The sequence below is a fragment of the Procambarus clarkii genome, chromosome 56 (assembly GCF_040958095.1).
Source record: "Procambarus clarkii isolate CNS0578487 chromosome 56, FALCON_Pclarkii_2.0, whole genome shotgun sequence".
NCBI lineage: Eukaryota > Metazoa > Arthropoda > Malacostraca > Decapoda > Cambaridae > Procambarus > Procambarus clarkii.
Window position 1 is genome coordinate 18955329 of NC_091205.1, and position 26861 is coordinate 18982189.

General features: G+C 48.6%; 2 protein-coding genes across 2 annotated transcripts in view; both read right to left on the reverse strand.

Annotated features, from left to right (window-relative positions):
* Positions 1-13072, reverse strand: part of LOC138353189 (trichohyalin-like) — a 32495-nt gene extending 19423 nt beyond the window's left edge. Inside the window, exons 1-3 of the mRNA XM_069306065.1 lie at positions 12893-13072; positions 2059-2130; positions 650-965 (exon numbers count right to left, since the gene is read on the reverse strand). Coding sequence (XP_069162166.1) covers positions 650-965; positions 2059-2130; positions 12893-13072 — 568 coding nt within the window. The remainder of the gene's footprint in view (positions 1-649; positions 966-2058; positions 2131-12892) is intronic.
* A 4997-nt stretch (positions 13073-18069) lies between these two features.
* On the reverse strand, positions 18070-26518 carry LOC138353190 (uncharacterized). Its single transcript, XM_069306066.1, has 3 exons — positions 26326-26518; positions 23135-23249; positions 18070-19786 (listed from the first exon to the last, which is right to left on the reverse strand). The coding sequence occupies exons 1-3, from the start codon at positions 26516-26518 to the stop codon at positions 18070-18072; spliced, it is 2025 nt and encodes a 674-aa protein (XP_069162167.1).
* Between the last annotated feature and the right edge of the window lie 343 nt (positions 26519-26861).

The following is a 26861-nucleotide window of genomic DNA, read 5'->3' on the forward strand; positions in this document are numbered from 1 at the left end:
CTCAATGGAGGGGAGTAGATGTCTGTCTCTCCACATGCTCCGGCCAGCACACGTTACCTCGCCCGGTGGTTCTGATTGGCTAACAGAAATTCCCGCCACCGGACGAGCCATACCGTGCTGACCGTTAACGACCTCCATGGTTGTTAACCTCGTTCTTCCTGTAATAATGAACGTATGACTTAAATAATCGTGCCTTTATGCGATGAAATAACACGATACGATATATCGTAACATGTTGTAGCGCAGTTGTTGTTGTAGGCATTGTTGTGTTGTAGGCGTTGTGGCTTGAAAGGTTCCTTGCACTGCCCCCTTTGCTTTTTTTTGTCTGTAGAGTTCTGTGTTTCAAGGGTTTGTTCTTCTTAAGTGTCTCGTTGACAGAGACACTGAATATATGGTATGTCCCGGTACAGGTCTGATACACGGTGAGGGAGCGTGAGTGTTGTGTTGCTGGAGAACCCACATAATTGTGCCTACATAGAATGTCACAGTGACGAGGATGAATAACCTGACTTACTGGTGGTACAGTGGTCATGTTCCCGTCCTGAACCCGTATTACAAGGTGACCAGAGCGGGGGGGGGGGGTGAAGCATGGAACACCAACTAAATTAAAATTTAATTATGTATCACATTTTATGGGCCTGTGACTTACCCCTCTTGTGTTCCTGTTTATCCTGCTTGTGTTGCTGTTTATCCTGCTTGTGTTCCTGTTTATCCTGCTTGTGTTGCTGTTTATCCTGCTTGTGTTCCTGTTTATCCTCCTTGTGTTCCTGTTTATCCTCCTTGTGTTCCTGTTTATCCTGCTTGTGTTGCTGTTTATCCTGCTTGTGTTCCTGTTTATCCTGCTTGTGTTCCTGTTTATCCTCCTTGTGTTCCTGTTTATCCTGCTTGTGTTGCTGTTTATCCTGCTTATGTTGCTGTTTATCCTGCTTGTGTTGCTGTTTATCCTGCTTGTGTTGCTGTTTATCCTGCTTGTGTTGCTGTTTATCCTACTTGTGTTCCTGTTTATCCTGCTTGTGTTCCTGTTTATCCTGCTTGTGTTGCTGTTTATCCTGCTTGTGTTGCTGTTTATCCTGCTTGTGTTGCTGTTTATCCTGCTTGTGTTGCTGTTTATCCTACTTGTGTTGCTGTTTATCCTGCTTGTGTTCCTGTTTATCCTGCTTGTGTTGCTGTTTATCCTGCTTGTGTTCCTGTTTATCCTGCTTGTGTTGCTGTTTATCCTGCTTGTGTTGCTGTTTATCCTGCTTGTGTTGCTGTTTATCCTGCTTGTGTTTCTGTTTATCCTGCTTGTGTTCCTGTTTATCCTGCTTGTGTTGCTATTTATCCTGCTTGTGTTGCTGTTTATCCTGCTTGTGTTGCTGTTTATCCTGCTTGTGTTCCTGTTTATCCTGCTTGTGTTCCTGTTTATCCTGCTTGTGTTGCTGTTTATCCTGCTTGTGTTCCTGTTTATCCTGCTTGTGTTGCTGTTTACACTGTGTTTCCGCTCATTGTGCAACAATTCGTGTTGCATACATGAACAGGTCGTTCACAGCTCGCAAACCGATGGCTGCCTTGCACATAATGATGGACTTGCTGGGGACGGTCACTAATGAACCTCCTTGTCTTGAAGATAAGAACTGTTAGGAGGGGGGAGGGCATTCCTGGTGGATACTAACTAGCAGTTATCAGGGGCATAGAGAGTCATTAGAGTACTCATAGTCTGCTGTTCTGGTGATTGAGAGGGGGGGGGCTCGCTCTCCCCCCCTCTCTCTCGTTAGGTCGTGATTAAGGCATTTTATGATGCCTTTGTGTTGTCAACATCTATTGATTCATTCCATAAATATAACTCTATTAACGTTGATCTGTAGACTATATTGTTAATCAATGTGTTCTTTATCTCTGTTTATGTGGTTGGTGTTGACTACTGGTGGTGTACCACGAGGGGGAGGGGAGGTACCCACCGTGTACCCACCGTGTACCCAACGTGTACCCACCGTGTACACACCGTGTACCTACCTTGTACCCACCGTGTACCCACCTTGTACTCACCGTGTACCCACCGTGTACCCACCGTGTACCTACCGTGTACCCACTGTGTACCGAGGGATTCGTTTTAGAGTCATTAATATAGCCATTTCCGGTTATATTCAATAACTAAAAACACAAACACTAGCTGTGGGCTTACAAATGGTTGCTAGAATTCAATCCCGGCACGTGTAAGGTAACGAAGTTGGGTAGAAGAGAGGGGTCAGAAAACCTACACCGTAAAGCAACTGCAGGAGTCAGAGGCAGATATTTGGGATTACCATCACAAGCACAGGAGACGCTGGCAAACATGAGAATGACGTTTAGAAACCCAAAACAAGATTGGCCAATCTTCACAACCTACGTGAGACCAGTACTGTAATATACAGCAATGGCATGGAAGAAAGTTTGTTCTCGCGAGGTTTTGTGACAAGTAAAGGCATATTTATTACTTATTTATAAGTAAACAAGTGGAGTAGGTATCACCAGCGCCACAGCCCAACGTAGTAAGCATATATATCTTAATTGTTATATCTTAAGTGGCCCTCGGAGCAGTACCTGAGAAGTTAATTTGAAAAATCTGCAGGTAAAATAGTATTAGCTTGACTTAATGGTACACTGAAAACATTAGCATACATGTTATTTTTAGCTTAAAAATACTTACTAAAATATCAAATTTAGCTGGAAAAGACTTAAATAGATAACTTACCTTAAAGTACGGCACAAAGATTTCTTCTGCTCAGGCAGACGGCGAAGCGCATACATAATGTTGTTTATCGAGATGTGTTATCACACACTATTATAGTTGTAAGTCAACTTTTGCAGCCCCTCTGGAGACGTGGGGGGTGCCGGGTGTGGAGAGGGTGCCCGGGTGTGGAGGGTGCCCGGGTGTGGAGTGTGCCGGGTGTGGAGGGTGCCGGGTGTGGAGGGTGCCCGGGTGTGGAGGGTGCCCAGGTGTGGAGGGTGCCGGGTGTGGAGGGTGCCGGGTGTGGAGGGTGCCGGGTGTGAAGGGTGCCCGGGTGTGGAGGGCGCCGGGTGTACTCACCTATTTGTGCTTGCGGGGGTTAAGCTTTGGCTCTTTGGTCCCGCCTCTCAACTGTCAATCAACTAGTGTACAGGTTCCTGAGCCTACTGAGCTCTATCATATCTACACTTAAAACTGTGTATGGAGTCAGCCTCCACCACATCACTTCCTAGTGCATTCCATCCGTTAATTACTCTGACACTGAAAAAGTTCTTTTTAACGTCCCCGTGGCTCATTGGGTACTCAGTTTCCACCTGTGTCCCCTTGTTCGCGTACCACCCATGTTAAAAAGTTTATCCTTATCTACCCTGTCAATTCCTCTGAGAATTTTGTAAGTAGTAATCATGTCTCCCCGTACTCTTCTGTCTTCTAGTGTTGTGAGGTGCATTTTTCGCAGCCTTTTTTCGTAACTCATGCCTCTTAGTTCAGGGACTAGCCTAGTGGCATATCTCCAAACTTGTTCATGCTTCGTCTTGTGCTTGAAAAGGTACGGGCTCTATGCTGGGGCCGCATACTCCAGGATTGGTCTTACATATGTGGTATACAAGGTTCTGAATGATTCCTTACACAGGTTCCTGAAGGCAGTTCTGATGTTAGCCAGCCCTGCATTCGCCGCAGATGTTATTTTTTTATGTGGGCTTCAGGAGACAGGGTTGGTGTCATATCAACTCCTAGATCTTTCTCTGCCCGTTTCATGAAGGACTGCATCTCCCATTCTGTATCCTGTGTCTGGCCTCCTGTTTCCACTGCCTAGATTCATAACATTACATTTACTCGGGTTGAACTTTAGTAGCCATTTGTTGGACCATTCATGCAGTCTGTCTAGGTCATCTTGTAGTCTCATACTGTCTTCCTCCGTCTTAATCCTCCTCATAATTTTTGTATGTGCGTGTGTGTGTGTGTGTATGTGTATGTGTATGTATGTGTGTGTGTGTGCGTGTTTTGACTTATATGGTGTACATTTTTCCTTGCCTGCCTCACGCCAAGTTTGTTATGTTAGGGTGTTAATTTGACAGCTGCTTCAAGAGTTGGATGTACTGGCGTTTGTATTTGTATGTCTGTGTGTGTGCGTGTTTTGTCTACACAAAGATGTACTCGCACATGTACTTATCGGGTCGAGTATAAGCTCCCGGACACCGCCTTCCAAGCTTGTAACCAGTTAATGAACAGACTTACTTCCACCCCCATGTTTTAAACTCGTATACTTGCTTATTACGTTGTCTCCGGCACCCTTCCCTCCCAACTCTCACACTTAAGAGGAACATCTTGGGCAGCAAAGACTGATTGATGAAGATTAAGCCGCTCAAGAGGTGGCACGGGCATGAATAACCCGGAAACCAAAGACTGGGTTACATCATGCAAGAGAGGGAGCCCCAAGGTGGGGGTGAGGTTAACCTCCTCCTCCACTCTCAGCCAGTAGTCAGGTGACGAGATTTCTAATTAGGAGGATAATGAGATCGGCGACAGGTAGTACCGGAGAGGTGAGTTATGACTCCTGTATATGGGGTGACCCAGGCAGCAGGTTGGGCTCATCTCTCTCACACTTTACATAAAGCTGGAGGGTAGGGAGGGGGCGAGAGGGTTTCTGCTGGACTGTGGCTATTTTACAAAGAAATTTAGGAGGCTGTGTAAGGCGGGGACAAAGTCAAAAGGAGACTCTTGAGATTTTCTTGTCCGTTGAATAAATCCACAAGGGCCGTGACGAGGGTTCGAACCTACGTCCCAGAGGATCCCAGATGCTGCCTTAATCGACTTGTCCGTTGTCACTCGCCTCGAGAATAAATAGATCCTCCAGGTTTCTCTTTTGTTCAGTGTTCCGTACGATAACTTGCTTATTACACGTAGAATTAGAACATCTAAGTAAGGGAAGGTTGCTTGATGCAGAGAGAGTCAGAAAAGTGGATTTGCATGGTCGTACCTTCGTGGATGGTGGTTGTAGCGTCCACATTAAGCGTCACTTCAAGTTGTGAAACACTGTACCGTACAATAATACAGGTAACCTACACTGATGCGTCGCTAAGGTATATATAGCGCTGCCAAGCCCTTGGGCCAGATTCACGAAGCAGTTACGCAAGTAGTTACAAACGTGTCCATCTTTCCTCAATCTTTGACGGCTTTGGTTACATTTGCTAAACAATTTACAAGCATGAAAACTTGCCAATCAACTGTTGTTATTGTTATAAACAGCCTCCTGGTGCTTCGGAGCTCATTAACTGTTTAATAATTATAAACAAAGCCGCCAAAGATTGAGAAAAGATGTACAGGTTAGTAAATGCTTTCGTAACTGCTTCGTGAATCTGGCCCCTTGTCTCTATCCTCCTAGTCTAAAATATAAATAAATATTACAAAAGATAATCAAGAGCGCTGACTAAAAGTGTCAGACGAACTCTCGTTCTCCTGAAGGGGCTGTGTCCGCCGAGCTGAGGAAGGGGGGGGGGGGTTACTGCTTCATCAGATACCGTCAATATTAACCCTCGATAAAAGGTTAATATTGGATCCCGCCTCCCTTATAATAGTATTTTGAACGGAGCAGCATGGAAGGAGTTCCTCTGGAGACCTGTATAAGGAGCTACTATTTGGCTCTGGGGCTTCATAGCGCAGACAGCTGGCTCTGGGGCTTCACAACACAGCTGGCTCTGGGGCTTCACAACACAGCTGGCTCTGGGGCTTCACAACACAGCTGCCTCTGGGGCTTCACAACACAGCTGGCTCTGGGGCTTCACAACACAGCTGGCTCTGGGACTTCACAACACAGCTGGCTCTGGGCCTTTACAACACAGCTGGCTCTGGGGCTTCACAACACAGCTGGCTCTGGGGCTTCACAACACAGCTGGTTCTGGGGCTTCACAACACAGCTGGCTCTGGGCCTTTACAACACAGCTGGCTCTGGGGCTTCACAACACAGCTGGCTCTGGGGCTTCACAACACAGCTGGCTCTGGGGCTTCACAACACAGCTGGCTCTGGGGCTTCACAACACAGCTGGCTCTGGGCCTTTACAACACAGCTGGCTCTGGGGCTTCACAACACAGCTGGCTCTGGGGCTTCACAACACAGCTGGCTCTGGGGCTTCACAACACAGCTGGCTCTGGGGCTTCACAACACAGCTGGCTCTGGGGCTTCACAACACAGCTGGCTCTGGGGCTTCACAACACAGCTGGCTCTGGGGCTTTACAACACAGCTGGCTCTGGGGCTTCACAACACAGCTGGCTCTGGGGCTTCACAACACAGCTGGCTCTGGGCCTTTACAACACAGCTGGCTCGGGCTTCACAACACAGCTGGCTCTGGGGCTTCACAACACAGCTGGCTCTGGGCCTTTACAACACAGCTGGCTCTGGGGCTTCACAACACAGCTGGCTCTGGGGCTTCACAACACAGCTGGCTCTGGGCCTTCACAACACAGCTGGCTCTGGGCCTTCACAACACAGCTGGCTCTGGGGCTTCACAACACAGCTGGCTCTGGGGCTTCACAACACAGCTGGTTCTGGGATGCAACAGCTGGCTCTCCCAACGAGCACAGTCAAAATATAAATCACCTTAATGTGGTTTTAATTTTTGTTTTGAAAAGAGAAAGTGAAGAAACTTGATCCATACATCAGATATTCTCCGATATTATAAATATACAAATATCTTAGCAGGAAGACTGAAGCAGCCACTCGGAAACCTCCCCCCCCCCTACAGCCACTCGGAACCCCCTCCTTCCCCTACGTCAGTGGGGTTCCGTGGGGGGCTTCTTGCATAACTCACACCGCCTCAAACTACCCCTGTTTATGATGTGTACACGGTTGGCAACACTGACGGCCGTGATGGCTTGGATACACAGAGTGGCATCACTGCTAAGGGGTAGATGGGGACGTTAGTTGGACTTGCTGTCAAGTCCCGAGCGGGGGGGGGGGGACTTGAGTGTCAAGCTGTCAAGTCCCGAGCGTCCCCAGGCGGGGGTGTGGAGGGTTTCTTCGGGAGAGAAAGCTCACAGCTACCTGTTGGCAAGGTCCCGGTGCGTGGAGACCTGCAGGGGAAGGCGGTGATGCTTTACTGACGAGAGTCTGACGTCCTCAGTGTTACGGCTCACCTTCAAGCTCCAGCGTGGACGCCCCTGTCAGTATTGTCGCAGCTACTCGAGCTGGCTACACCGGACCATTGACACGTGTACACGCTAAGTGGCACTCTGGCCTGATACTGCTCTCACTGTGGTGATGGCTTCTGTCTCTCTCTCTTCTCTCTCTCTTTCTCTGTCTTTCTCACCTCTTCTCTGTCTTCCGTTCTGTTTTTTTTTTGGTTAAACTAAGACTAGAGTTCATAAGGCCTGTCAAATGACATACCTAGTGAAAATGCAAGCAAGAGTTGTTATTCTACCTCAGCTCATTTGATGCCTGCTCGTAGAGACCCATGTATTTCATAAGCCTATAATATGCATCAATAGAAATAAGCTTTATCTATTAACACCATTAGGTACCATCATATAAGGAACAGGGTGAGCCTGTAGCCAACTGTGTGCCAGAGCCTTCATGTGATCAATTGACCTGATCTCCCGTGTATCAACCTGTTGAGGGAACAAGTTCCAGATGCGAGTCGGCCTCGGAATGAATGATCGCTGATGGAGTGATGTTCTTGAGAAAGGTACTAACAGCATGAGATTGTTCAATGTTGAGAGCCTAGTGTCACGGGTGCCAACTGCTGGTTGTCCACGGAGTTGGGCCAGGTGAGGAACTTTGAGGATGTTGGCCTTGTACATAACGGTAAGACCATCAACGTCTCGAGGGTGTTGCAGGCTCTGATGTTCAGACCGTTCCCACCACAAGACTGGAGATGAGACTTCTTGCCCGTCTCTCCACTTCGTCCAACAGTCTGATTAATGATGGGGGGGGGGGGGGGGGGCAGGCGTTCCAGGAAAGGGGTGAATACTCCAGATGGGAGCGAACTTGTACTTCATATAAGGTTTTGCAGCTCCTGCTGTCAAGACGGTGTGAGATGCGCCGTAGGGCTGTAAGTTTCCTGGCTGCCTGTTGGGCTAGGTTAAGCACGTGGCTCTTCATTGTCATTGAAGAGTCGAACTTCATTCCCAGAATGTCGGTTTTATCTGGGAACTCTAGAGTTTTGCCACCCATTTGCAACCCTCTCCGATTTGCCATGTGCAGTCTATCCAGCTCATCCTCCTAAGGTTCCCAACGACAAGAAAACGGTCAATTTAAAGTGTTTTCTCCTAACCTATCAAAGTACCGAAAACAGAAAACGGGACACTACGTCACTTTCCAGAGCTGCTCCCATTTTGTAGTACGACAATTTTTGGCCTTATGTAACGCATGCGAGGGATAAGCGATGTTCTGTCTCGACGCTGTCTCTCTCTCTCCGTCCCATCCCAAATCCTTATCCTGATCCCTTCCCAGTGGTATATAGTAGTAATTTCTTGGCGCTTTCTCCTAATACTTGCCTTACCTGCATTGCAAGTATTAGGAGAAAGCGCCAATTTCCCCCCCCCCCCCCCCCCCCCCCCACACACACACACACACACACACACACACACACACACACACACACACACACACACACACACACACACACACACACACACACACACACACACACACACACACACACACACACACACACACACACACGGCCCCTGGCGGTGTTCGGACATGCAACACGCCGCCTCCGAATATATTGACCTTTAGGTTAGCGCGCGCTTGTCAATGAGGCGAGGAACACCTCTCTCACGCTCTCCTCCACCTTTTAATATACCATATTTCCCGGGGCATGAGACGCACATAATGTATAAGGATGATTGTTGACCAGACCGCACACTAGAAGGTGAAGGGACGACGACGTTTCGGTCCGTCCTGGACCATTCTCAAGTCACAATCGACTTGAGAATGGTTCAGGACGGACCGAAACGTCGTCGTCCCTTCACCTTCTAGTGTGTGGTCTGGTCAACTTACTTCAGCCACGTTATTGTGACTCATCGCCTGTATAGGGATGTTTCTTTATTGTTTAATATTCATACATTTGATTAAAAGTGATTTTCAAGTGGTTTTTACATCGAAAACGGGATTTTTTTTGTTTGCATGTATGTACAATTTATATATATTGGGTTGGTGGTGGACGAGAAATATGCGTGCTCTCCGCCAGGCAACTGCGGGACTAAATACCTCGATGACCTGTTTTGTAAACCGCGAGGCAAGTGTGTATATAAAGGTATCTTCAAGAGGAGAGGGACGAGGAGTAAGAGATCGCCAGGAGGCCGCCTCCTGTCGTCTTCCTGACCTGAACTCCCCAACACCGCTTCCACGATGCCATTAGACAAAGGAAGAAGCATCACCTGCTGGTCAGCCCGGCCCGCTGAATATCAATCACCAGTCATTTACATACACGCTTTCACAGTGTGCTACGGACTCTCCCAGGCACCGGCCCGTGGGCTATGGTGGCCCCTTGACAGGATGGGAGGGAGGGTGGGAGGAGAAAGGGAGGGGGTAGGGAGAGAAAGGGAGGGGGGAGGGAGAGAAAAGGAGGGTAGGCTGGGAGGGTTTCAGAACGATTTATATTGCTCGTCTTAGTTATATGTTGTCTGTCCAATTTAGAAACTTTTACTCACACTGGTATAATGAGATTTACTCACACTGGTATAATTAGTACGATAGCGTGCATTAGTTGACTTGGCTTGAAGGGTTCCACAGAGCTTAAGAAGCCTTATGGAGTGTTTTTTTTTGTTATATATTTAAAAACAAGTTTTGTGTTGTTGTTGTTGATTACGGAACGACGACGACGACTGAGGCGGCGTCTGGGTGACGCCGCGTCGTCGCTGCCTCAGACGTAACAATGGCAGAAGGTAACATTATCGCCCGTTATAACCTTCAGATGACCGGTCACAAGCACCCGTGTAGGGTCATCTCCCCTTGGTCACGGTCACAAGCACCCGTGTAGGGTCATCTCCCCTTGGTCACGGTCACAAGCACCCGTGTAGGGTCATCTCCCCTTGGTCACGGTCACAAGCACCCGTGTAGGGTCATCACCCCTTGGTCACGGTCACAAGCACCCGTGTAGGGTCATCTCCCCTTGGTCACGGTCACAAGCACCCGTGTAGGGTCATCTCCCCTTGGTCACGGTCACAAGCACCCGTGTAGGGTCATCTCCCCTTGGTCACGGTCACAAGCACCCGTGTAGGGTCATCTCCCCTTGGTCACGGTCACAAGCACCCGTGTAGGGTCATCTCCCCTTGGTCACATCTAAATATACTCATTTGTATTCATGCCCGTATTATATTGTCCTAAAGATGACAGAGAGAATTATGTAAACAAGAGAGTGGTGTGTTTGACCAATGAGACTCGTCGTGATAAAGCGTGTATTCATTCATAATCTAACCCAATACTACGACAACAACAAATGCGGCGTTGCCATTTTGCACTCTCTAAGAAACTTGGAGGTAGAGGAATACTTTGCCTGGACCACCTGGGCCACTCTGCCAGTCACCACCTGGGTTACTCTGTCAGTCACCACCTGGGCCACTCTGCCAGTCACCACCTGGGCCACTCCGCCAGTCACCACCTGGGCCACTCTGTCAGTCACCACCTGGGTTACTCTATCAGTCACCACCTGGGCCACTCTGTCAGTCACCACCTGGGCCACTCCGCCAGTCACCACCTGGGCCACTCTGTCAGTCACCACCTGGGCCACTCCGCCAGCCACCACCTGGACCACTCCGCCAGCCACCACCTGGGCCACTCTGTCAGTCACCACCTGGGCCACTCCGCCAGCCACCACCTGGACCACTCCGCCAGCCACCACCTGTGACTGGCTGGGAAGGGCAGGACTTCCCTCCTTGTCGTGTCCTTGGGCAGATCTTGTCCTTACCTTGCGGTCACCTTGCGATGATTTCGAGGCTCAACGTCCCCGCGGCCCGGTCTTCGATCAGGTCTCCTGGTTGCTGGATAGTCTCTCTCTTTATAGGTGGATGTCAGGATATCCACTTCCCCCATCTAACACCAACAATCACACACAAACATGTACTATGATCACTACCTACAAAATTCTCAGAGGAATTGACAGGGATAAGGATAAACTTTTTAACACGGGTGGTACGCGAACAAGGGGACACAGGTGGAGACTGAGTACCCACATGAGCCACAGGGACGTTAGAAAGAACTTTTTCAGTGTCAGAGTAATTAACAGGTGGAATGAATTAGGCAATGATGTGGTGGAGGCTGACTCCATACACAGTTTCAAATGTAGATATGATAGAGCCCAGTAGGCTCAGGAACCTGTACGCCAGTTGATTGACAGTTGAGAGGCGGGACCAAAGAGCCAGAGCTCAACCCCCGCAAGCACAACTAGGTAAGTACACACATGATTGTCGTGAAAATGTAAATAAACAAAGCACTATGTAGCTTGGCTATCATATATATATATATATATATATATATATATATATATATATATATATATATATATATATAACGCCTGCCTTTTAACTCGAATTGCAAATTATGGAATTTATAAATCTGTTTAAAAAAAATGCCAAGAAATCCTGTGCATGCAACAAGAAATAAGGAGACAATACATTTCGTAGGATGATCAAATTAGCCAGAGAAGTAGTGTGAAGAATTAGTTGAGTAAGATGATCGTAGCGACATAAGAGCGTCGTGTTTATGGTACTGCAAACTTGAGCAGCGCACCGTGGGTGAGTACTCGCGGTGGGACAACAATAACACGAGAGGTTGCCGGGAAAAATGGCCATGTTGAGCAAACATGTGGGTACGTTGCTCCCTGCCACCACTCATTGTTGCCTGCTGCGGCAGACTCCACCAGCTGGTGCGGGTCACCACCAGCTGGTGAGGGTCACCACCAGCTGGTGCGGGTCACCACCAGCTGGTGAGGGTCACCACCAGCTGGTGCTGGTCACCAACAGCTGGTGCGGGTCACCACCAGCTGGTGCGGGTCACCAACAGCTGGTGAGGGTCACCACCAGCTGGTGCTGGTCACCACCAGCTGGTGCTGGTCACCAACAGCTGGTGCGGGTCACCACCAGCTGGTGCGGGTCACCAACAGCTGGTGAGGGTCACCACCAGCTGGTGCTGGTCACCACCAGCTGGTGCGGGTCACCAACAGCTGGTGCGGGTCACCACCAGCTGGTGCGGGCCACCACCAGCTGGTGCGGGTCACCAACAGCTGGTGCGGGTCACCACCAGCTGGTGAGGGTCACCACTACCACGTGGCGCTCTCACGCTGAAAGAAAACATTCTAACATCTTTATAACTCATCTGAGTTTCAAGCTTTCACCCATGTCCATTCCTGTTGATATTCTGTGTGAACATGTCGTCTATTTCCACTCTGTCAATTCCCCCTAAGTGTTTTACATGTTTATATGGCGTCTTTGCGTATATGTTTATATAAACATATAAAACATATTTTGTTGATATTTATATGGTTTTATATTTTATATGACATTTTCCCCTGATAATTCATTCCCTCCTCGCTCCCTCCTTTTTTCTAACGCAGTCAGGTTCAGTTCCTTCAGTCACTCTTCATCGCCCATCCTTCGCAACTCTGGGACGAGCCTCTTCGCAAATTTCTGAACCTTTTCTTTTTTCCTAATGTGTTTCTTCAAGTGGGATCTCCATGATGGGGCTGCATACTATAAGACTGGTCTCACGTAGACAGTGTAAAGCGTTCTAAATGCCTCCTTACTTAGGTTTCTGAATTACGTTCTAACTCTTGCTAACGCAGAGTACGCTGCTGTCGTTATCCGATTTATATGCGCATCAGGAATTAGATTTGGTGTTACGTCCACTCCCAGGTCTCTCTCTCTCGCGTCGTCACAGGTACGTAGTTCCCCTTCATTGTGTACTGTCCCTTTGGTCTCCTATCACCTACTCCTATTTCCACAACTTTACACTTGCTCGTGTTGAACTCCAGTTGCCATTTCTCTGACCATCTCTGCAGGTTGTTCAAGTCCTCTTGGAGGATCCTACAATCCTCATCTGTCACAACTCGTCTCATTAATTTCGCGTCATCCACGAACATCAACATAGAGAACTCTACTCCTGCAGACATGTCGTCAAGAATATTAGAAATAGAACTGGTCCCAGCACCGATCCTTGAGGTACTCCACTCATTACTGTTCGCCAGTCTGACTTCTCGCCCCTGACTGTTACTCTCTGGCTCCTGCCTGTTATGTAATTCCTTACCCAAGCTAGGAATTTTTCGCTTATTCCCGCCTGCCTCAAGTTTGAATAGCAGTCGCCTGTGTGGTACTGTATCAAAGGCTTTTTGGCAGTCTAGAAATATGCAGTCGGTGGTTTACATACATAGTTTTCTCTAAATGTTTAACCAGTCTTAACCTGATTATTCTTTCAAGCACTTTACAAGAGATGCTTGTCAGTGATACAGGTTTGTAGTTAAGTGCCTCTTCCTTATCTCCTTTCTTGAAAATTGGTGCTACATTGGCCTTTTTCCAGCAACTGGGCAACTCTCCCTTCGTAAGTGACTTATTATAGATCCTTGCCAGAGGCACGCTGAGGGGCTGCACTGCCTCTTTTAGTATCCACGGTGATACTGGATATCACCGTCTGGTCCAACCGCTTTAGTATGATCCAGTGTTGTTAGCCGTTTCATTACCTGTGCTTTCACCCCCCCCCCCCCCCCCCCCCCCGATGGATGGCACCATCCATGGCAGCTGGTGCCAGGCAAGGACTCGCTTCACCCGGACCACTTGTGTAGAGGCGGGAGTTGACAGGCCGGGAGTGGCGCCTCTACACTAACTAGGTTACGGCCCCACCTCTCCTCTACACCTGCCACCTGTTGACATCAGTCCTGAGGCTTCTCTGACGTTGTGCAACGCCACAATCTTGGCAACAAGTTCAGCTTGGCTTCTTGCAATTGCAGCGAAACAAAGATATTTTTAAGTCATAACCGTCAATAGTTTCAGTGTTATACGACAAAGAGTACTGGGAAGACGGGACGCCACGAGCGTAGCTCTCATCCTGTAACTACACTTAGGTAATTACACACACACACACACACACACACACACACACACACACACACACACACACACACACACACACACACACACACACACACACACACACACACACAGCATGAGGGATGGGCTGGTGTCCTTGAGTGAGAGGAGTGAGGTGTGAGGACACCCCAGCGGGTCACAGGACATCCTCACTGTCAAGGCTCCGGGTAGGATGTCCTACAGCAGGCCACAGTCAAGGCTGTGATGGTGGAGTCGCATCTTGACGGAATACTCTTCAACAGTGCCGTCATCATTCCTGGCAACAATGGTATATCTTTGTGTGCTTTACTACACAGTGGTGAAGACTTTACACACGTTTATCTCCCCCCCCCCACTCTCTTTATCTCTTCCTTTCTCTCTCATTCTTATTCCCTTCCCCCCCCCCCCCCCCCCCCCCCAACCATCGCGGCATGTTCTCAAATAATATTCAAGTTTTGGTAAGAATTAATTAGATCCTCCAGCAACCTCGGTCGGCAAACTCCAAATGAAATGGGATATCTTGAGTGTCCACGTTCTATCCACAATGGATCACACAGCTGGCCAATTTGAATAACACAGACGCCCTTAGACTTAACAGCACCATTTATAAGCCAAGTGTAAGGGCGAATGCAGGTATTGCCGGCAGGAGAAAAGGTTTAGTGCCTGTACAGGGGAAGGTAAGCCAGCCAGGTCTCTCCTGATGGGTGATGCTGGGTGCTCCGGCGCTTATCTGGTGCCGTATCGGTTGCAGCCTCTCCCTGCGGCCGTGATGGGTGTAGGTGCGAGGAAGGGGGAGGACCCTGAGAAAGGGATAAGGGTTGCATTAGAGGAGTGGATGGGGTGGACGGAGGAAGATAGTTAGGGTCGAGTAGGGTTGGGTGGGCTGGTGTAGGGGTGGATTAGAATGGTGTGGCTCTGGGTGTAAGTGGGGGCGGACTGGGCTTATGAGAAGATTAGGTAGGAGGGTGGTGGTGGCGAGGAGGGAGGGAGGTGTTTTAAGGTGCTGATGGGTGTAGGTTGGGTGTAAGGAGGTGCAGGGAGGTGTGGTGAGTGGGGCAGGGGGATGTGGGCAGTGTATGTGTGGGCAGTGTATGTGTGGCCAGTGTATGTGTGGCCAGTGTATGTGTGGGCAGAGATCAGTATACGCTTAGAAATATACGCCCAAGTGGAATATTTATTGCTTTGAAGCGTCCACACACAAACACACACACACAATAGATTGTGCAAAAAAAGCTAGTGGAACATCTGGAGCAAAGGAACTTTGAAACACACACAACGTCAGCATGGGTTCAGAGATGGCAAATCATGCCTAACAGGATTAATTGAGTTCTATGACCAGGCAACAAAAATTAGGCAAGAGAGAGAGGGCTGGGCAGACTGCATATTTCTGGACTGCCAGAAAGCTTTTGACACAGTACCACATAAGAGACTAGTGCACAAACTGGAGATGCAGGCAGGAATGAAAGGGAAGGTACTCCACTGGATAAGAGAGTACCTAAGCAACAGGACACAGCGAGTCACTGTGAGGGGTGAGGTCTCGGAGTGACGGGGACTCACCATTGGAGTCCCACAGGGATCAGTCCTTGGACCTATACTGTTACTGATATACGTAAATGATCTCCCAGAAGGAATTGACTCGTTCCTCTCAATGTTTGCTGATGATGGAAAAATAATGAGGAGGATCAGGACAGAAGAGGCTACATATATGAGGCTACAAGATGACCTAGAAAAACTGAAGGAATGGTCCGACAAATGGCTAGTAAAGTTCAACCCAAGTAAATGTAAGGTAAATAAACTAGGAGGCCAGTCACTGGATACCGAATGGGAGATGAAGTCCTTCACGAAACGGACAAAGAGAAAGATCTGGGAGTTGATATCACGCCAAACCTGTCTCCCGAAGCCCACATCAAAAGAATAACATCAGCGGCGTATGCGAGGCTGGCTAATATCAGAACTGCTTTCAGAAACCTGTGTAAGGAATCCTTCAGAACCTAATATACCACATATGTAAGGCCAATCCAGGAGTATGCAGCTCCAGCATGGAGCCCGTATCTAGTCAAGCACAAGACGAAACTGGAAAAAGTTAAGAGGTATGCCACTAGGCTAGTCCCAGAACTAAGAGGCATGAGTTATGAGGACACACTACGTGAACTGCACCTCACGTCGCTGGAAGACACAAGAGCTAGGGGAGACATGGTCACCACATACAAAATTCTCAGGGGAATAACAGGGTGGACAATGATGGATTATTTAACACGGGTGGCACACGCACAAGGGGACACAGGTGGAAGCTGAGTACCCAAATGAGCCACAGAGACATTATGAGATAAACTGTTTAACACTGGTGGTACGCGAACAAGGGAACACAGGTGGAAACTTAGTACCCAATGAGCCACATGGACGTTAGAAAGAACTTTTTCAGTGTCAGAGTAGTTAGTAAATGGAATGCACTAGGCAGTGATGTAGTGGAGGCTGACTCCATACACAGTTTCAAATGTACATATGATAGAGCCCAGTAGGCTCAGGAACCTGTACACCAGTTGACATTTGAGAGGCGGGACCAAAGAGCCAAAGCTCAACCCCGCAAGCACAAATAGGTGAGTACAAATAGGCGAGTACAGGTCCTCGCAGCCGAGAGTACTGTGCTCTGGGGTTGTAGTCATAAGGGCCTGGGTTCGAGTCCCGGCCAAGGTCGGTCGGCCGGTAGGGAGCCGGTCGGCCGAGCGGACAGCACGCTGGACTTGTGATCCTATGGTCCCGGGTTCGATCCCGGGCGCCGGCGAGAAACAATGGACAGAGTTTCTTTCACCCTATGCCCCTGTTACCTAGCAGTAAAATAGGTACCTGGGTGTTAGTCAGCTGTCACGGGCTGCTTCCTGGGGATGGAGGCCTGGTCGAGGACCGGGCCGCGGGGACACTAAAGCCCCGAAATCATCTCAAGATAACCTCAAGATAAGGCAGAAACAAATAGGAAGGTAGTTTCTTTCATCTGATTCAAATGTTCACTTCGCAATAAATAGGTACCCGGGAGTTAGAAAGCTGCTACGGGTTACTTTCTAGGACACGTGTGTGTGAGAGAGAAACGTGTAGTAAACATGAATGAAGAAAAATTGGTTGTTAGTACACGAGGCAATCAACGGTACCAAAGGCGGGGTCCAAGAGCTAACAGCTCGCTCCTGCAGGCACACAAATGAGCCACAGAGACATTAGAAAGAACTTTTTCAGTGTCAGAGTAGTTAGTAAATGGAATACACTTGGAAGTGATGTGGTGGAGGCTGACTCCATACACAGTTTCAAGTGTAGATATGATAGAGCCCAGTAGGCTCAGGAATCTGTACATCAGTTGATTGACGGTTGAGAGGCGGGACCAAAGAGCCAGAGCTCAACCCCCGCAAACAAAACTAGGTGAGTACACACAACACACACTCCTTCACGCACGCTTGTAATAATCATCCAACGTCACTATAACGTTTGTAGTAGAATGAAGTCGCAAAACATTCTGTGCCTTCGTATAATTGTTTTATGTTCCTTTGTTTACATCTGGTTGTTTTGTGGAAGAGTCGTCCAACTTTCCCCCGAGCGCTCTTGTCTACAGCAAACATTCCAGATGTTATCAGCGCTCTTCACTCCAGTGGTTCACGCAGGCCCAGCTGGGTGGTCTGGCCATATATTTCACCCTACACCAGTCTCCAGTTATCCTGGTGTAAGATGGTGTTGGAGACCATCTACCTCACAGCATCCACCCACGGAGCATCCACCCTCACAGCATCCACTCACGGAGCATCCACTCACGGAGCATCCACCCACGGAACATCCACCCTCAGCATCCACCCACGGAGCATCCATTCACGCAGCATCCACCTGATCACATATTCCTTAACACAAGAGAATATATTCCACAGAGCAGCTCCCGCTACAGCACTGTTATGTTCACTAACACAACTGATCCCTTCTTAAGGGGTGTCAAAGATCCCTTCTTAAGGGTGTCAAAGATCCCCCCCTTTAAGGGTGTCAGAGAGATGTCATTCTAGTCGGTCTATAACACGAGTTAACTTGTTCCACAAAGAGAACTTATGTGTTTTAGAGTCATAGTTATTGGTGTGTCATAGACTGTCACACTGTAATCCTTGCCATACACTGTCACACTGTAATCCTTGCCATACACTGTCACACTGTAATCCTTGTCATAGACTGTCACACTGTAATCCTTGTCATAGACTGTCACACTGTAATCCTTGCCATACACTGTCACACTGTAATCCTTGTCATAGACTGTCACACTGTAATCCTTGTCATAGACTGTCACACTGTAATCCTTGTCATAGACTGTCACACTGTAATCCTTGTCATACACTGTCACACTGTAATCCTTGCCATACACTGTCACACTGTAATCCTTGCCATACACTGTCACACTGTAATCCTTGTCATAGACTGTCACACTGTAATCCTTGTCATACACTGTTACACTGTAATCCTTGTCATAGACTGTCACACTGTAATCCTTGTCATAGACTGTCACACTGTAATCCTTGTCATACACTGTCACACTGTAATCCTTGCCATACACTGTCACACTGTAATCCTTGTCATAGACTGTCACACTGTAATCCTTGTCATACACTGTCACACTGTAATCCTTGTCATAGACTGTCACACTGTAATCCTTGTCATAGACTGTCACACTGTAATCCTTGTCATACACTGTCACACTGTAATCCTTGCCATACACTGTCACACTGTAATCCTTGTCATAGACTGTCACACTGTAATCCTTGTCATACACTGTCACACTGTAATCCTTGCCATACACTGTCACACTGTAATCCTTGTCATACACTGTCACACTGTAATCCTTGTCATACACTGTCACACTGTAATCCTTGCCATACACTGTCACACTGTAATCCTTGCCATACACTGTCACACTGTAATCCTTGTCATACACTGTCACACTGTAATCCTTGTCATAGACTGTCACACTGTAATCCTTGCCATACACTGTCACACTGTAATCCTTGTCATAGACTGTCACACTGTAATCCTTGTCATACACTGTCACACTGTAATCCTTGTCATAGACTGTCACACTGTAATCCTTGTCATACACTGTCACACTGTAATCCTTGTCATACACTGTCACACTGTAATCCTTGCCATACACTGTCACACTGTAATCCTTGCCATACACTGTCACACTGTAATCCTTGTCATACACTGTCACACTGTAATCCTTGTCATAGACTGTCACACTGTAATCCTTGCCATACACTGTCACACTGTAATCCTTGTCATAGACTGTCACACTGTAATCCTTGTCATACACTGTCACACTGTAATCCTTGTCATAGACTGTCACACTGTAATCCTTGTCATACACTGTCACACTGTAATCCTTGTCATACACTGTCACACTGTAATCCTTGCCATACACTGTCACACTGTAATCCTTGTCATACACTGTCACACTGTAATCCTTGTCATACACTGTCACACTGTAATCCTTGTCATACACTGTCACACTGTAATCCTTGTCATAGACTGTCACACTGTAATCCTTGTCATAGACTGTCACACTGTAATCCTTGTCATACACTGTCACACTGTAATCCTTGTCATACACTGTCACACTGTACTCCTTGTCATACACTGTCACACTGTAATCCTTGCCATACACTGTCACACTGTAATCCTTGCCATACACTGTCACACTGTAATCCTTGTCATACACTGTCACACTGTAATCCTTGCCATACACTGTCACACTGTAATCAGTAAACAGTTGGATAAAATTATCAGGACAAATGGAGGAAAAACTTTTGACAAGCCGCCCGCTTCCTTCCCCTTTCGTGGCCACTCGAGAGAGTGGTCCTCAGGTAAATACAGGTGAAATGTTTTGGTTCTGTTTGCAATTATGTGTAGTTGTAGTAAGTGGGTGGGGGGGGGGGGGGGAAACATTTAGAGAGAAGCGGGATTCGAACCCGGGAAGAGAGCGAAGCACGTTAAAAAGGTCAAACGTAATTAGGCGTGAGTCGTGTGTTAAGTGGTTTTCATTCATAAACAGAGGTTTTGGTGGTAGGATTAACGAGCCTTTTGGGCAGTGTTTACGAGCACTGACGGACAAACGATAATTGCCTGACCGTGAATCGTTAAAGGTACACGTCTATGGGTCGCGGGTGTTTGAGGCTTCGCCTGAGATGTAATGACACATTCAACTGTTGTTGAGTGGTGTGAGCACAGCCAGGCCTGGCTCTGGCCGCTCTCCTAGCACAAATATCATCGTGTGAGCAGGGAAAGTAGCCGAGATGAGACGTCAAGTTTGTATTAATGATTCGGAAACGAGGGGAAATGAATGCGGGTATTGTGTACTCACCTAGTTGTGTTTGCGGGGGTTGAGCTCTGGCTCTTTGGTCCCGCCTCTCAACCGTCAATCAACTGGTGTACAGATTCCTGAGCCTACTGAGATCTATCATATCTACACTTGAAACTGTGTATGGAGTACAGCCTGTGTGTACTGTTTACGACGTGTACTCGTGCAGCTTGACACAAACCTTGCTGCGAGATCCGAGTCAGTGTTGACTACTTCTCTAACTCTCTCTTTTCTTACTCTGTTTTCCCGCAATCAGTATATTCTTCTAGCTATTCATTTTTTGTTTACTCTCCCTATCCCTCTACCTCCCCCCCCCCAATCCTTTCCTATCCCTTTGGACATCAAAGCGAAAGCTTACTATGAAATATGTCCATTGCGATCATCATTGAACACCATGCAACATAGCAATGGACCATGCAACATAGCAATGGACTATGCAACATAGCAATGGACTATGCAACATGGCAATGGACTATGCAAGATGACAATGGACTATGCAACATAGCAATGGACTATGCAACATGGCAATGGACTATGCAACATAACAATGGACTATGCAACATAACAATGGACTATGCAACATAACAATGGACTATGCAACATAGCAATGGACATTGCTATATCCATTGCGATCATGTTCAACACTGTCATCCAACACCACTGGGTGTTGGATGACAATCCAACATGTTGGTCAATCCTCCAACACCACCACACCACAATCAACACCCTTCAGCAACCACCACCACCACCACTACACCCTGACTGACCATCCAAAAGGCCAGCCTGCTGAGCTGATTTAGAGGCTATAAAAGAACACTCCACACACCCCGTACACTACCTTTTATAGCGAACAGCAGCAGCAGCGGCGGCTCTCTTAACCGTTCACGTTATGGCACACGGCCCCTTCGTCCCTTCAAGAGTGCCAACCAGTTGCCCCCTCATCTGCCGCGGCAGTTATGACCAGTGCCATGAAGCTCCTGGCGGTGCCAGAGTGGGATATTGTGGCGTACCTGTTGGTCGCTGGCCCGGAGGTCATTAACGTGACCCAGGGAAGGGGAGGGGCTGGGAAACAAGGTGGTAAAGAAGCACTCAATAAGATTACACGGAGCCCTTGTTGACTTTTTGGCACTTTTCTATAAGTAAAGAGCGAAGGTTTATTGCATATTTAAGTGCAAAGTTAAGTGGTTTGGTATTTAATGTTAAATCTCTTGGTAATAAATATGTTATGGGAGAATTGTGTCAATTTTGTTTTATTTTTGGTGTGTGTTAGTCGCTTGTGGTGTGAACACTCCGGACGTGTGTGTGTGTGTGTGTGTGTGTGTGTGTGTGTGTGTGTGTGTGTGTGTGTGTGTGTGTGTGTGTGTGTGTGTGTGTGTGTGTGTGTGGAGTGTTCCTGTGTGTGTGTGTGTGTGTGTGTGTGTGTGTGTGTGTGTGTGTGTGTGTGTGTGGAGTGTTCCTGTGTGTGTGTGTGTGTGTGTGTGTGTGTGTGTGTGTGTGTGTGTGTGTGTGTGTGTGTGTGTGTGTGTGTGTGTGTGTGTGTGGAGTGTTCCTGTGTGTGTGTGTGTGTGTGTGTGTGTGTGTGTGTGTGTGTGTGTGTGTGTGTGTGTGTGTGTGTGTGTGTGTGTGTGTGTGGAGTGTTCCTGTGTGTGTGTGTGTGTGTGTGTGTGTGTGTGTGTGTGTGTGTGTGGAGTGTTCCTGTGTGTGTGTGTGTGTGTGTGTGTGTGTGTGTGTGTGTGTGTGTGTGTGTGTGTGTGTGTGTGTGTGGAGTGTTCCTGTGTGTGTGTGTGTGGAGTGTTCCTGTGTGTGTGTGTGTGTGTGTGTGTGTGTGTGTGTGTGTGTGTGTGTGTGTGTGTGGAGTGTTCCTGTGTGTGTGTGTGTGTGTGTGTGTGTGTGTGTGTGTGTGTGTGTGTGTGTGTGTGGAGTGTTCCTGTGTGTGTGTGTGTGTGTGTGTGTGTGTGTGTGTGTGTGTGTGTGTGTGGAGTGTTCCTGTGTGTGTGTGTGTGTGTGTGTGTGTGTGTGTGTGTGTGTGTGTGTGTGTGTGTGTGTGTGTGTGTGTGTGTGTGTGTGGAGTGTTCCTGTGTGTGTGTGTGTGTGTGTGTGTGTGGAGTGTTCCTGGGTGTGTGTGTGTGTGTGTGTGTGTGTGTGTGTGTGTGTGTGTGTGTGTGTGTGGAGTGTTCCTGGGTGTGTGTGTGTGTGTGTGTGTGTGTGTGTGTGTGTGTGTGTGTGTGTGTGTGTGTGTGTGTGTGTGTGTGTGTGTGTGTGTGGAGTGTTCCTGAGTGTATGGGGTGTCCCCTGTGTGTGTATGGAGTGTTCCTTGGGTGTATAGAGTGTTCCCTGTGTGTATGGAGTGTTCCCTGTGTGTATGGGGTGTCCCCTGTGTGTGTATGGAGTGTTCCTTGGGTGTATAGAGTGTTCCCTGTGTGTATGGAGTGTCCCTGTGTGTATGGATTGTCCCCTGTGTGTGTATGGAGTGTTCCTTGGGTGTATAGAGTGTTCCCTGTGTGTATGGAGTGTTCCTGGGTGTATGGAGTGTCCCTGTGTGTATGGAGTGTCCCCTGTGTGTATGGAGTGTCCCCTGGGTGTATGGAGTGTCCCCTGAATGTATGGAGTGTCCCCTGGGTGTATGGAGTGTCCCCTGGGTGTATGGAGTGTTCCCTGTGTGTGAAACACCCGCAGCAGAGTTACCAAGAGCATACGTTACCACACGAGCAGACATACCTGCTCTTGGCTCAACATCTCTCACATCAATATGAAGAAAAATGGCTCCTCGAACTTCACACCAATACCTGCTGACTTGGTTACAATATCTAATGATGGGATTGCAATATCTGACCCCGGGGGGCTGCATGAAGCATTTCCTAGAATGGAAAATCAGGCGTGAAATAAGGCTGACAACAGGACCGTAATTTCGTGTCCAACCGGAGAAAAGTTCTCAAAATTTCAGTTCGACGTAAGTGATGAATGGAGAGGAGTCGCCTGGATAATGGAGCAGGGTGTCCTCACCAATTTTATGCTCCCATTTATATTGTTGAAGTATGGATGTTGTACGTCTTGTTTCGTGTAGATGTTGTTAGTGATGTCGGTGTGGGGCTGACAAGGGCGTGCTGGGAAGCGATCAGATATACGAGAATGTTATAAGGTACTCCTGATATAATGTACTCCTGATATAATGTTATAAGGTACTCCTGATATAATGTTATAAGGTACTCCTGATATAACGTTATAAGGTATGTCTACAAGCCCATCCCCCTAGTAATGACAGTACTAATTCCAACTATTTGGTCACACGTGTACAAATTGACTGTTGAACCCCAAACAGTTGTTCACCTAGTTGAATTCACCTAGTTGTGCTTGCGGGGGTTGAACTCTGCTCTTTCGGTCCGCCTCTCAACTGTCAATCAATCAACTGTAACTAACTACTAACTAACCATTCCCCCTCCCCCCAACACACACACACACAGCAGCAGCTCCGTAACAGCTGTCTAACTCCCAGGTACCTATTTACTGCTAGGTAACAGGGGCATCAGCGTTTCATCAGTGCCCATTTGTTTCTGCCTGGTCCGGGAATCGAACCCGGGCCACAGAATTACGAGTCTTGAGCGTTGTCTGCTCAGCCACCAGTCCCCCTACGTTGTGTACTATAGAGTTAGCCTAAAGAGCATGATAAAAAAGGTAACCTCTTCAAGGCCTAATATAGTACGCTTAGGCCTAATTTAGCAAATATATGTAGGTCTTTGAAAGTTTAGATTTTTGCAGACCTTCACAATTAATAGTACAAAGCGTGAAATTTGGCGGCTGCAACTGTCAATTTTTTTTTTTAGGCTTGACCAAATGACTGCTGTGAATACCGTAGGCTGCTGTGAGTACCGTAGGCTGCTGTGAATACCGTAGGCTGCTGTGAGTACCGTAGGCTGCTGTGAATACCGTAGGCTGCTGTGAGTACCGTAGGCTGCTGTGAGTACCGTAGGCTGCTGTGAGTACCGTAGGCTGCTGTGAGTACCGTGGGCTGCTGTGAGTACCGTGGGCTGCTGTGAGTACCGTAGGCTGCTGTGAGTACCGTAGGCTGCTGTGAGTACCGTGGGCTGCTGTGAGTACCGTAGGCTGCTGTGAGTACCGTAGGCTGCTGTGAGTACCGTGGGCTGCTGTGAGTACCGTGGGCTGCTGTGAGTACCGTGGGCTGCTGTGAGTACCGTGGGCTGCTGTGAGTACCGTGGGCTGCTGTGAGTACCGTGGGCTGCTGTGAGTACCGTGGGCTGCTGTGAGTACCGTGGGCTGCTGTGAGTACCGTGGGCTGCTGTGAGTACCGTAGGCTGCTGTGAGTACCGTAGGCTGCTGTATTTTATGAGCCTAGCTGCAACAGCTGTTGTGGTATTCTCAGCTGTTGTATTAAGGCGTGCAGTGGGCACGGCTCTGGGTGGGGCATGGGGGTAGCGAGACCACAGCGAGGTGTGGGCGGTGGGTACAGATATAGTGGGCGGTGGGCGTAAGTCATGGGCGTGGCCCACCACTGGCTGACCACCAGGGGGACTCGAACGCCAGTCTTCACACAACAAAAGCAGTGTTGTATAATGCGAGGCATTATATTTGTCAGGTTTTTTAATACATCATAAAAATATACTAATACAGGGCCAGTAGTCGGCAAGGACGTACGAAACCTGTACATCTCGACCTTAATCATGGCGACTTTGTTTACGTTTATTAAACAATTTACGAGCTCCGAGGCGTCACAACCCAAGGTTATTATGGCTATAAACAACCTCCTAGTGCTTCTGAGGCCATAAACTGTTTAACAAATGTATAGAAAGCCGTCATGATTGAGAAAAGATGTACAGGCTTCGTAAGTGCCTTCGTAAGTGCTTGATGAATTGTGACCCAGATCTTAGAGCCTGGCAGCAGCGTATCACTCCCCCCTGGGTGGGCTAAGTTTAGAGTCATTACTCCTGTATATAACTAATGTGAAGGCCTGGTTGAGGACCGGGCCGCGGGGACGCTAAGCCCCGAAATCATCTCAAGATAACGTCAAGATCTCAAGATGGCCGTCTCCCAGCTGGCTGAACAGTGGTGTATCAACTAGCCATTACTGAGGGCGAGGGCCCGGGAGGGCACCGGGGCCCATCACTCAACACTCCGGGGGCCCTGGGCTTCGTGGCAGTGAAATTCAATTTCTAAATACAGTGCGAAATTGAAAGCCATTTCTCTTTTGTAATTAGGCAGCATGTGACGAGGTTAATACCTGAGGGGACGGAGGCTTTACAGGTGTGTCTTGTTGTGGTGGTTGTGTGGTTTATGGCTCGGTGGTGGGTCCCAGTGGTGGTGGTGGGTCCCAGTGGTGGTGGGTCCCAGTGGTGGTGGTGGGTCCCAGTGGTGGTGGTGGGTCCCAGTGGTGGTGGGTCCCAGTGGTGGTGGAGGGTCCCAGTGGTGGTGGTGGGTCCCAGTGGTGGTGGAGGGTCCCAGTGGTGGTGGTGGGTCCCAGTGGTGGTGGTGGGTCCCAGTGGTGGTGGAGGGTCCCAGTGGTGGTGGTGGGTCCCAGTGGTGGTGGTGGGTCCCAGTGGTGGTGGAGGGTCCCAGTGGTGGTGGTGGGTCCCAGTGGTGGTGGAGGGTCCCAGTGGTGGTGGTGGGTCCCAGTGGTGGTGGTGGGTCCCAGTGGTGGTGGTGGGTCCCAGCGGTGGTGGGCACCTCGAGGTCCTCCTTGTGTTGACTCTTGAACTCTTATCCTCAGACGGTATTATATTGGTGCAGAGACTCTTGTCTTACGGGTGATAAACACAAAAGATGTGCAGCTCCTTCGTTTAACTCTGATCATATGTTCACACTATAGAGGGAGAGAGGGAGGAGGAAGGGAACTATCAGGAGAAAACGCCCAGTTATTACGACTATATAGCACTGGGAAGGGATCAGGATAAGGATAAGGCAGCACCGACCCGCAGCACCGACCCGCAGCACTGACCCGCAGCACCGACCCGCAGCACCGACCCGCAGCACCGACCCGCAGCACCGACCCGCAGCACCGACCCGCAGCAGGATGAGCTCTCTCCTGGCGGATGCTCTCGCCAAAAGATGGTCGATGCTCAAGCTTAGCAATTTTGCCCGAAAATGTCTTGGTAATTGTTAAAATACTGTCCAACATGACTCCGGGTCGAGGCTAATGGGGAACCCCAAGTGGGCAGTGGTGTAGGTGGGTTGTTGTTGAGGTGGGTGGCGGTGTGTTAGTCACAGTGGGTGGCGGTGTGTTAGTCACAGTGGGTGGTGGTGTGTTAGTCACAGTGGGTGGCGGTGTGTTAGTCACAGTGGGTGGTGGTGTGTTAGTCACAGTGGGTGGCGGTGTGTTAGTCACAGTGGGTGGCGGTGTGTTAGTCACAGTGGGTGGTGGTGTGTTAGTCGCAGTGGGTGGTGGTGTGTTAGTCACAGTGGGTGGCGGTGTGTTAGTCACAGTGGGTGGTGGTGTGTTAGTCACAGTGGGTGGTGGTGTG